General features: G+C 35.3%; 1 protein-coding gene across 3 annotated transcripts; it reads left to right on the top strand.

Moving 5' to 3' along the window:
* The first annotated feature begins 1,344 nt into the window (after positions 1–1,344).
* Prl2c3 (prolactin family 2, subfamily c, member 3) lies at positions 1,345–10,622 on the top strand. Of its 3 annotated transcripts, XM_006516578.4 has the most exons (6): positions 1,357–1,456; positions 1,561–1,688; positions 4,432–4,607; positions 8,043–8,150; positions 9,264–9,446; positions 10,331–10,622. In XM_006516578.4, the coding sequence occupies exons 2-6, from the start codon at positions 1,664–1,666 to the stop codon at positions 10,505–10,507; spliced, it is 669 nt and encodes a 222-aa protein (XP_006516641.1). In that variant the 5' UTR covers positions 1,357–1,456; positions 1,561–1,663; the 3' UTR covers positions 10,508–10,622. The 3 variants fall into 3 exon arrangements, with proteins under 3 accessions (XP_006516642.1, XP_006516641.1, NP_035248.2); NM_011118.2 differs by lacking the exon at positions 1,561–1,688 and having other exon boundaries at positions 1,359–1,456; positions 10,331–10,617; XM_006516579.1 differs by lacking the exons at positions 1,561–1,688; positions 8,043–8,150 and having other exon boundaries at positions 1,345–1,456.
* Positions 10,623–11,681: the final 1,059 nt, after the last annotated feature.

Below are 11,681 nucleotides of genomic sequence, written 5' to 3'. Positions count from 1 at the left end.
AGACCATTTTATTATTATTACTTACTAGCTGTTTTGTTTTTATAGTTAATTTTTTTAAGAATTCCAATTCATGCTAAGTTCTACTAAAGTTGTACTTGTTTGCATCAGGGAACACTGGTCCTTGAACAGATTTGATAAATATCTGTAAGGGTTACACTAGTAAAGACTGTATACAGATAAGATCTAATGGCTTGCAGACTTGAAAAAAGTGTAGGAAGTAAAGAAACATAGCAGTTTTGAATTCTAAAGCAGAAACCAGGCATGGTTGGAAAATGTAGCAAGTAAAACCACAACGTTTCTGAATAATCCCAAAAACAGAGTACTTAGCTTACTAGGAGCTATTCAACAGTAAGCCTTGGTGTCCATCTATGTAAAACAAAGTATTGTTAGAGAAGCCTATTTAAATACTAGAGATACAGTAAAATACCGTATGGTTTGGTTGCATGATAAGAATAAATTGGACTTGTAGTGAGGTAGAAGGCCACAGAGTTTTGACTTACTCTGATAGTACCCATGTCACACTGCTCTGTCTGTACTAGTAGGAAATGTCAATAAAGGACCTATTCAGCACAAGATAACTTAACCACCAAGGTGAAGCATGTTTTGACTTGTTCACTTTTAATATGACTGTTATCATTGAAATCAAATATGTTCTATTAGCTTTAAATCCAGTTCCATGGACTTAGGTGATGTTTGTAAGCTTGCCTGAGTATCTGTGACAGGAGATGTTCTTGGCTACAAAAATGGAAGCTTTTGATAATTTTTGGTTAAGTTAATATGATATCTTTGTTAAAATAGCCTTCAAGACATCTGTATTTGAATGTTCAATTGTCACTCTTATGTGCCTAATATGAAAAATCAAGCAACTCACAATGTTCCTTGGGTGTTGTCAAAGACTCATGAGGATAAAACTCAATATGGGTGACTTTTACTGAGGCTTTGAGTCCCAACGGTCTAAAGACGATGAAATATATATGACCTTCATCTACGTGTCATTGAAAATTTTAGAATATATAAAATCCTGAAGGTAAAAAGGTCTATGGCATAGCTATTTATTTAAAGCAAGTAATTTCTATCAGTCTTTATGAGGAAGACATAGTTGTGGCTACTCACAGTATGATTTGTTTTAGTCAGAGCATGAACATGAGATGAATCACATACATAGAACTGACTATATCAGTGAACCTAAAAAATAAGATAAACCATGAACTTAGAACTATATTAGTGTTCATGGTATCTAGGCTACTTAACCCTGAGGGAAAAATAATGGAAATTAACACGTCCTTTTCTTCCTGCCACTGTGTAACCTCAGGGTTACTGGGATAGACTATATAAGAGGTAGAAAATAAGGACATAGAAGGCTTCCAACTCCAGTAAAGCATCTTCCCGGAATCCACAGCTAAGCCTGGGTAGGACTCTGCAGAGATGCTCCCTTCTTCGATTCAACCATGCTCCTGTAAGTGACTGTTTACAAAATTTCTTCCACACGGCTTAGATACTGAATTATATTGCAGAGGTGGTGGACAGTTAGCTTTTCTGGTGTTATTCTTTTCTTATCAGGAATGAAGAAGACTGATTAATAACTAACCAGGAGAAGTAGAGCCCAGTGGATCTGAGAAAACCTTTCTAGTCATTATTATTGGAGCAATTGCACAGTGCATTTATGGATCTTTGTTTCTTAAAGAGAGGTAATCTTAGCCTAGAGTCATGCAGCAGTGTCTAGAAAAATTTTGCATTTTCTTAGGTGACTGAAGTAGAGAATATGAACATTACTAAAGTGTTGTATGAGAAATCATGATATTTGTTTGTTTGTTTGTTTATTTATTTATTTTTCACTCCATATTTTATTTCCACCCTCCCCCCTCCAACTGTTCCACCTCCCATACCTCCTTCTCAAGCCCCTGTCTTCACGAGGATGTTCCAACTCCCTATCCCACCTGACATCTAAACTCCCTGGGGCTTCCAATCTCTTGAGGGTTAGGTGCATCATCTCAGAATGAACACACACCCAGCAGTCCTCTGCTGTATATGTTAGGGGTCTCCTATCAGCTGGTGTATGCTGCCTGGTTGGTTGTCTAGTGTTTGAGAGATTTCGGGGGTCCAGATTGAGACTGCTGGTCCTCCTACAGGTTTGCCCTCCTCCTCAGCTTCTTTCAGTCTTGCGCTAACTCAACAACAGGGAAACTCAGCTGCTTCTGTCCATTGGTTGTGTGCAACTATATGACTCTGACTTTTTCAGCTGCTTGTTGGGTCTTCTAGAGTGCAGTCATAATAGGTTCCTTTTTGTAAGTGCTCGATAGCCTCAATAAAAATGGCAGGCCTTGGGACCTCCCCTTGAGCTAGATTACTCTTTGGGCCTGTCTCTGGACCTTCTGTTCCTCAGGCTCATCTCCATTTCCATCTCTGTAATATTTTCAGACAGGAACTATTATGGGTCAGAGGTGTGACTGGGGCATGGCAACCACTCCCTCATTTGATGCCCTGTCTTCCTGTTGGAGGTGGGCTCTATAAGTTCTCTCTGTCTACTCTTGGACATTTCATCTTAGGTTCCTCCCTTTGAGTCCTGAGAGTCTCTCACCTCCCAGGTCTCTGGTGTATTCTGGAGTGTCCTCCCAAACTCCCATTTCAGGAGGTTGCATGTTTCGATTCTTTCTGTTGGCCCTTAGGGCTTCAGTCCTTTTCTCGTACCCAATACCAGATCAGGTAACCCTACCCAGTTGTTGGATTAGAATGATGCAATCATTGTTATTCCAGGGATAAGTCAGTGAGGATAATAGATGCACATTTATATAGCCTAAAAGTTTTCATTCAAGGAAAATAGACTTTTAGCATCCATAAAACCTGTGCAAGTTCATAAAAGACCAAATACGGAATGTGGGGGGGTGGGGAGCATTAGACACACAATCTTCTACACCTGAAGCTATTGGCAATTCTAAGCTGCTGGGGGGGATGGATATTATTTTTTTATGTGTGACTCCTTGTAACTTGACCAGGATCTAGTAGAAGACTCCACCTCCAAGAATATTTACAAGTACGAATTGATCTTAATTTTTTTTTAATGACACAAAGATGTGTGGCTGAGAAAGAGGATGTGGAGATGGGAAGAGTTGGGGAATGTGGAGTGAATATCAAAACATATATGAAAACTTAAATGACAGAAGAAATGGCGAGTACAGTTGTTTTAATTTGCTCTTATTTACAAGCAAGATGAATTGACAAGAAGCATAAGCTGGATTCTATTAAATGGTAAAACAAAATCATTAGCTCTGGTTAAGTTTTTTAAGTCCTATATATCATAAACAGAAGACTCTGTGTGTGTGTTCAGATTTTTTCCTGTGAGTAAAATTTACCAATTCCCTAACTTTCAGTTACATATATTCAGTTCTATCAAAGATTATGGTCATCAGAAGATTTTTTTCCTATTACTGTCACTAAATTAATAGAATTTTCTTTGTAATAAACTCATGCTGATTGATCATACTCAAACTGTTAAATATTGTGCATCCATTATTGAAGAATAAATTGATGGTGACACCAATCTTTGTCATTATCAAAAATATTAAAACTGCTTTACACAAAGTAGGGGGATAGTGGCAAAGGAGAAAAATGTGACATTTTGGTGTAGAAATATCTATTTTAGACTACAGAATAATTTGCTAACACAATTCTCTACATTTTCAGCATTAGTAAATAGTTGTGTGTTTATTCCTATGTAATTTGAAGATATAGCTAATCCACAGAGCTGTCCTTGTCACACTGGTGTCCCATCAAGTATTAGGGGAAATTTAGGACCTGGATCTGGAGTAGCCATTGCTGCTATTGAACAAAACGTGTGTTCAGTTCTTGGTACCCTGTGGCTGCTCTCAACTATACATAACTCTAATTCTAAGAGATCTGATGCATTCATCTAGCCTGTATGGACAACAGATGTAGATATGGTAAACCTATGTAAGTGTAGGTAAAATGCTGATATACATAAAATTAAACAAGATTAAATAAATGTTTCTAAAAAAGATTCTACAAACTCACGACTTACCCCTACTACTGAAAATCAACAACGTGTCACAAGGAATTAAATGGTCTGAACAGAATGACTTCAGCACCCTGCCTTGAATCAAATTAAAGTAGAAGTGTTTGTAGAATGCAGGGTACACTTGGGTGTGATTTTCAAAAGTGTAAAAAGAATATTTGTGACTCAAAATGAGAATATGAGAAAATACAATTACTTAACTTAGGTTTTCCATTGTAAGTTATCCAGTACTCTCAAAGTGATAAAACAAAACAACCAACCAACCAACAAACAAACCAATAACAAAAAACAGTTTCTTCATAGGAGGCTACTGTGACCACAAGAAGGATTCCATTGACAAGATGACTTTTAACACCCTCACAAGAATATATCTCAGAGTGAGTTCTCTACTTTTTTTACAGGGATACTGCTCCTACTACTGGTGAACAGCTCGTTATTGTGGAAGAATGTTGCCTCATTTCCCATGTGTGCAATGAGGAATGGTCGTTGCTTTATGTCCTTTGAAGACACATTTGAATTAGCCGGCAGTTTGTCTCATAATATCAGTATAGAAGTTTCAGAACTGTTCAATGAATTTGTAAGTACCCCACTGACTTCTGGCTTCATAGAAAAGCAAGCCTCCAACACAATGGTTGATATAGTGCATAGCCTAAAGCAGAAAGCACCATAATCTAAAACTTTAATAAACTTTCTTTCTCAAGGAGAACACAGCAACTACTGAACTATAGGCCAGAAAGAGAATACTAGCTGAAACACAACTATTTTAATGCATATCTTTTATTTAGCATTTATTTTAATTTACTTTTATGACATAAAGGCATGCAAGACATAACAAAGAAAATGTTAATTCACTTTTCCTTTATCTAAAGGGCTACTTTTCACTTCTATCAATCTTGTTTATCACCTATCTATCTATCTATCTATCTATCTATCTATCTATCTATCATCTATCATCTATTTTACCTTTAATGAAAATGTTTTATTCTCATATAATATATATATGTGTGTGTGTGTCTTATACACACACATATACACACATATATTTGTATATATATATACATTTCCATCTATGGGTACATATTTATCATATATATATATGATAAATATATATATTTGTGTGTATATGTTACAGTTGCCTCTCCATTTATTCCTTCCAGATTCTATCCATGTCTGCCCCCACCCTTTTGGGGGAATCTACTCCATTTGTGTCTCTCATTAGAAAAAAAAAATCAAGCTTCTAAGTGATAGCAATAAAAGAAAATAAGACAAAACTGAAATGATTACATAAGAATTGGACAAAACAAATAACAAAGAGCTCAAGAGAGGACACAAGAAACAGACCAACTCTTTCAAAACTCCGAAATCCAATTTAAAAAAAAAATGAAACAATAGGTACAAAGGACATGGTGCAGAACCCATCTGTGCCCTGTGCATGCTGCCTCACTTTCTTTGCGCTCATATGGTATAAATCATGTTGAGTTAGAGGGCCTTGTTTTTGTTGGTGGCTTCCTTCCCCTTTAGCTATTATATTCTTTCTACCACATCTTCTTCAGGATTCCATGACTTCTAAGTACAGGGAGTTAGTGGAGACATCCCATATAGAGATGTGTGTTTCAAGGTCTTTCACTCTCTGCATGCTGTCTGTCTGTGGGCTTCTGTCTTTGTTCTTCTGCAGAAGGAAGCTTCTCTGATGATAACTGAGCAAGGCACTGACCTATGAGTATGGCAGAATGGCAAGAGCTTTCTTTGGTTTGGTTAGTTTGTTATTGTTTCTAGAAGAATAACATTTGATGTTATCCAGGTCTCAGGGCTCTCCAGTCTCAGCTTTTTGGTCACCTAAGCAGTGTTAGGTATGGGTTCAATATTTTCTGGACTTTTCTTAGTCAGGTATTGATTATTTAATTCCACAAGATTTGTACCACTGTTGTCCTATCATATCTTTTAGACAGGAAACCATTTTATATCAAAGTGTTTGTGGCTGAGTTGATGTTTATGTTTCTCTTTTGATAGTGTACAGAGTACCTTCCTGTGACAAAGATGCTAGCACACAAGTGTAAAGGCTCTATGGACCCATCATCTCAACTTTTTCACGTTCAATGAGTTGTGTAGTCATTGTCTTTAGCAATAGGGCCTTGCTTCACTTTGTGGAGAACAAGCCATAGTCTTTGGAATAGTGTATCTTGGACTGTTTGATGGTTTCTAATCCGTTTGACCAATAACTCAATTAAATACAACACAGTACTCATGTAGAAAGCTTCATTTGGTGACAAGAGGAAGTCAGATGGGGCTCAGTCTCAATTAGCTAGCAACTTCATTAGATTTCCTTCATATATGGAAATGTTCTAGGAAGCTAGTACTGTTTAGATTGCCATAGTATCCCTCAAATAGCTCCTAATTTTAGCTATCATTTCGATGTTCCCTTTCTTTCCCGTCTTCCCTACTCCTCCACACTTTATCCTATCTTAACATTCTAGCCGTTTCCCTTCCACAGTACACTGCAAACTTATAATAAAAGAAACTCTATTGCAGTGACCTGCAAGAATTAAGTAGAGTTAAAGACACTGGGGAAAATCAAGGAGAGCAGGAAAACTAAAAATTGTTTTTCACACTCCCAAATGCTATGAACTATTTTTAATTAATTCCAAGATATTTGTTTTTAAAATAACAAGGTCTGGTACATGCAGAGAAATTGGTTAGGTCTTCATAATTTGAAGCACTTTTAAGGCTGTATGTTAGATATTCTACTCCACTCAATGAAGTCACTTCTGTGACTTCTGAATGACTTTTGAACCTGGATGGGATGTGAGAAGTAGGCTCAATATTTGCAAAGCCTACACGCTATTGTTCCTATAATTTGCATTTTCCAATGGGGAGCATCATCAAAAATCTTTTAAACTATGAAATAACTCATTAATTATAGTATTAATTAATACTTTAAATACTAGTATTAAATAATAGATAGAACAAACAATAAAGATATAGGAGTACTTACAATAGAAAACTGAATGCTGATTAATATGCAAATGCTAAGTATGTTTCCATTTTAGCTAGCTCATGGTGTATGTTCTCTAGTACAATCTATGCAGGGTTTAAGACATATTTAGTCATAACCAACACAATAGTATTCTGCATTACTAATGACCTAAGTAAAGTGTTCTTGTGTAAGTACAAAGGTAATTGTAAGAAATGTTCTACAGTGTGGCATTTGTTAGAAATGACACCTAACAGAATTAGTGATTCGGAGATTTGCTGATTTTAGCATCTGCTTGACAAATGACAACATCTAGAGAGACTGCCAAAAGCAAAGAGGAGACTGGGAAATTTGAAATTTAGACGGATATAAACTGATACTACAGATAAAGGTTATAATGTTGTTCAATGTCTTCCTAGGAATGAATGCCTTAATTGGCTATACAATACTAAATGAGGATCCCTGAAATAATACATACACAACTATTAAACAGACTCAACATGCATTGGTGTGGGTGTACCCTCGTGTATGTGGGATTGTGTGTGTATGTGGGATTGTGTGTGTGTGTGTGTGTGTGTGTGTGTGTGTGTGTGTGTGTGTGTGTAACAATAATAATTAAATAAAAACATGCCAAGAGTTCAGGTAGTGCTGGCACACACCTTTTATCCCAGAACTTGGGACACAAGGCAGGCAGATCTCTGAGTTTAAGGCCAGCTTGGTGTACAGAGCTCTTTCAGGATGTTCAGGAATACACAAAGAAACCCTATCTAGGAAAAAAAAATATTAGAGATGCCAAAAATTAAGATGGAGTCAGACTGGGATGAAAGAAGTTTGATGATAATAGAGAGGGTATGTGGGAGGGGTTAAAGAAAAGAAAAGGAAGGAGAAAATATGCAATTGAATTTTAATTAAAATAATTTTCATGGTCATTTATGTAATATATTAATTTCAGTTTTTAGTACTCACTTTAAATTCATTACTTTCTGTTCATTTAACCCTTCCATAATTTCTGGTCTCAACTAAATATCTCATTAATTCCAGGAAAAACATTATTCTAACGTGTCTGGGCTCAGAGACAAAAGCCCCATGAGATGCAATACTTCTTTCCTTCCAACTCCAGAAAACAAGGAACAAGCCAGGCTCACACACGTGAGTTTGCACACAATGTAGTTTTCAGCAAAACTTTGAAAGAGTACACTTGATTTTCAATATTGTAATTTATTAATGGTATTGTACATTTATATGGGAACGTTATTACAGGTGTACTAATCATTCATAGAGATAGAATATATAATAAAAGGGAAATGATAATCATTTATGTGGGGAAATAAAGACAGAATGTATAATAAGAGGGAAATTATAATGCACAGTTGATGACTTGTAAATGAAATGGGCCAAGTAACATTTTCTTGTATCTATAAATTGTCCACAGTGAAAGAAACTTTTTCCACTACCCACCAATTGTATTATTCATACTATTCAGTAGGGGATTTTTAAACTTCCATTGAAATTCAAGGATAAAACTCTATTGATGCAGGCTTAGACAATGACTATACAGTTGTATTTATAATAAGTTAGTATTGACCCTGGGTTGACAGAACTGGTTGTATTAGCAACCAGTTCATCATTTCTCTTGACTTTTAAGTATTAAATATTATGGTTTCTTTTTGTTTGTGATCCTAAATATTGACTCCTAAATGTCCTCACATATGCCATAAATAAAAGCCAACTAAAGAAAGGAATTCACCAATGTGGAATCATCCTGCTGTGCAATTATAAGTCTACACATCATGGCTGTGATATTGATTTTTATCATCTCACACTTATGACTTCCTATATAAACCATCATAATATTATGTTGATTAAAATTGTCTTGCATCCTCATACATTTGTGCAGTTAGAATGTGTCCCCAAGTTCTGCTTAATGGCAAAACAGTTTGTGTCTCTTTAACTCTTATTCAAAGCATAGGGAAACAATGAAGGAAAGTGACAAAATCAAGATTATACTTCATGAGAGTCATCACTTCTCTAGAAACCTCATAAAGCACTCTATTGAACTTTATGAATTTAATTCACTCTAGAATTCTACTTCACAATACAATGACTATATTTTATACTTTTACAATTGAACTTATACAACTCATAAAACTACAAAAGATTGTAAATATATGTTTGTATAGAAAATGGGAAGATTATTTCAGTCTTTTGAAGAAAAAAGTATTTTAACTAACTCTATTATATTATTCAAATGTGGTTACTTAGTATGCAGCTCTTCTGAAATCAGGAGCCATGATTTTGGATGCCTGGGAAAGCCCTCTGGACGATCTAGTGAGTGAATTATCTACCATAAAAAATGTCCCTGATATAATCATCTCCAAAGCCACAGACATAAAGAAAAAGATCAACGCAGTCCGGAACGGGGTTAATGCCCTCATGAGCACCATGGTGAGTAGTCCCATATATGTTTTTTCACTTTTCTTCTTATAAGAGAGGTGAGCAGAGCAAGCATAGAGTTTTGAAGGAGTTCACTTTAAAAAATACAAACAAACATAAACAAAAACAAAACCAGAAACAAACAAACAAACAAAAAACCCTTTGGCATCCATATAACTACAAGCCATACTACTAATTGGATGATGGCAATTCCAACTGTCTGAGAAGAGTGTTATTCAGAATCTTACATCGCAGGGCTCTCAGGAAAAAAAGTAAGTGCTCCTCATTTAATTTGGACATTACCTCTCTCAGTGGAAAAGAAAAAAAAAACAAAACAGACACTACAACACCTAAGTACCTGAGCAGGTGTTGTTACCACCATCATTCCATGAATATTTACATCTTAAACCATCAAGTATAAAAATAATTTCATCTCAGGTTACTCAGGTTAAGAATATTTACATTATATTAAGAATTGATTTGTCCAAAAACAAGATATGTGAAAAAGATCTGTTTTCAATAAAAAGAAAAAATGGGCAGCATTTCAATGCCCGTACCTACTATTTTTTTTAAAGCAAGTCGTAGACTTTTGAAGACATAGGGATGATCCTTATGTGATATAATAAACATCTATTGCTTAATTGTCATTCTTTCAAGTCTGTGTCTAAAATCAAGTAAGTTACTGATTGTCCATCTATCAACTTCTGTAAGAGTGTAACTGATCAGACAAAAGAGACAAGCAACAAATTCTTCTGTTTTAGCTACCCTCACCAATATCATGGAAATTCATACACTTAGCTTGTTTTGAAAATTCTAACCTCTTACAAATTTATTTAGCATTTAGGCATCAAAATATTATAATAAAACTGATAGATGAATATATTTTTGATGATTAGCTTCAGAATGGAGATGAAGAAAAGAAGAACCCTGCCTGGTTCTTGCAATCTGACAATGAAGATGCTCGCATTCATTCTTTATATGGCATGATCAGCTGCCTAGACAATGACTTTAAGAAGGTTGATATTTATCTCAACGTCCTGAAGTGTTACATGTTAAAAATAGATAACTGCTGATATTTCTTTCATGTGCTCTGCTTCTGAAATATCATGTAATATCCTTTCAATTTGTATCTTTTGAATTTGTTGTTGACTCATTTAAAAATAAAAAGTAGCTCTCAGAAATATAAAAGTCTCAATGGAGAATTAGTCAAAATTTCAATTGTGAATTTCATAAAACACCTATCTATACCACAAACCTGTTTCAATCAAATACTTCACAAGTAGTTGAAGTTAGATATGCAACCAACACATTTTGTAACTAATTAATTCCTTCAGACATTTTATTACTTGTCAATTTGTAGGAATCAAGAACTGGTGTTTTCACTGGGCGATGGTGGCACACACCTTTAATCCTGCACTTGGGAGGCAGAGGAAGGTGAATTCTAATTTTGAGGCCAGCCTGGTCTACATAGTGAATTCCAGGACAGCCAGGGCTATACAGAGAAACACTGTCTCAAAAACAAAAACAAAACAAAACAAAACAAACAAACAAACAAAAAAAAGAACTGGTGTTTTCAGGAAATTTCCTGGTGATAAAAGTTGAAGTATTTGTGATAATTAATGAAAGACAAAGAAAGACAGACACTACTGATCACACAATTTGCAGAGTACTGAAAGTCAATATGATTATGATTGTTATGCACAATCCCCATATATTTGAAATTTTTTAAAATGTTTAAAACCCCTCAGAACACAATAATTGAATGGGTCTTAATTTCTTTAAAAATTTCTTCAAACATAGTCATCTAAATTCTTATCTTCATTGTACCATCTTTGACATATACCACATGTTCTTTACCTTGTGTATACCAAGACTTCTTTGGACTTTCCTCAATTTCTTCTCATATTCACATTATTTAGTGTTAATATTCCCTTCTCATCCTCATATTGGGTGAAAGCACATGGTATATAATGAAATATAAAGAGTCTCTTCCATTTGTCTAAGAATTTCATAAATTCGTTGTTTTTAATAGATGCGTAGTACACCATTGTGTAATTTTCTGTATCCATTCCTCTGTTGAGGGACATCTGGGTTCTTTCCAGTTTCTGGCTATTACAAATAAGGCTTCTATGAACATGGTGAAGCATGTGTTCTTATTACAAGTTGGAGCATCTTCTAGGTATATGTCCAGTAGTGGTATTGCTGGATCTTCCTGTAGAACTATGTCTAATTTTCTGAGGAACCAAA

The sequence above is a fragment of the Mus musculus genome, chromosome 13, assembly GCF_000001635.26.
Source record: "Mus musculus strain C57BL/6J chromosome 13, GRCm38.p6 C57BL/6J".
Classification (NCBI taxonomy): Eukaryota; Metazoa; Chordata; class Mammalia; order Rodentia; family Muridae; genus Mus; species Mus musculus.
Note: the sequence above shows the minus strand (reverse complement) of the source record. Positions and strands in the feature narration are given on the sequence as shown.

Coding starts and splice junctions, on each gene's coding strand:
- Prl2c3 (NM_011118.2), top strand. CDS start 1,426: ATGCTCCCTTCTTCGATTCAACCATGCTCCT. Junction 1,457..4,431: donor TTCGATTCAACCATGCTCCT/GTAAGTGACTGT, acceptor CTTTTTTTACAG/GGATACTGCTCCTACTACTG. Junction 9,447..10,330: donor ATGCCCTCATGAGCACCATG/GTGAGTAGTCCC, acceptor TTTGATGATTAG/CTTCAGAATGGAGATGAAGA.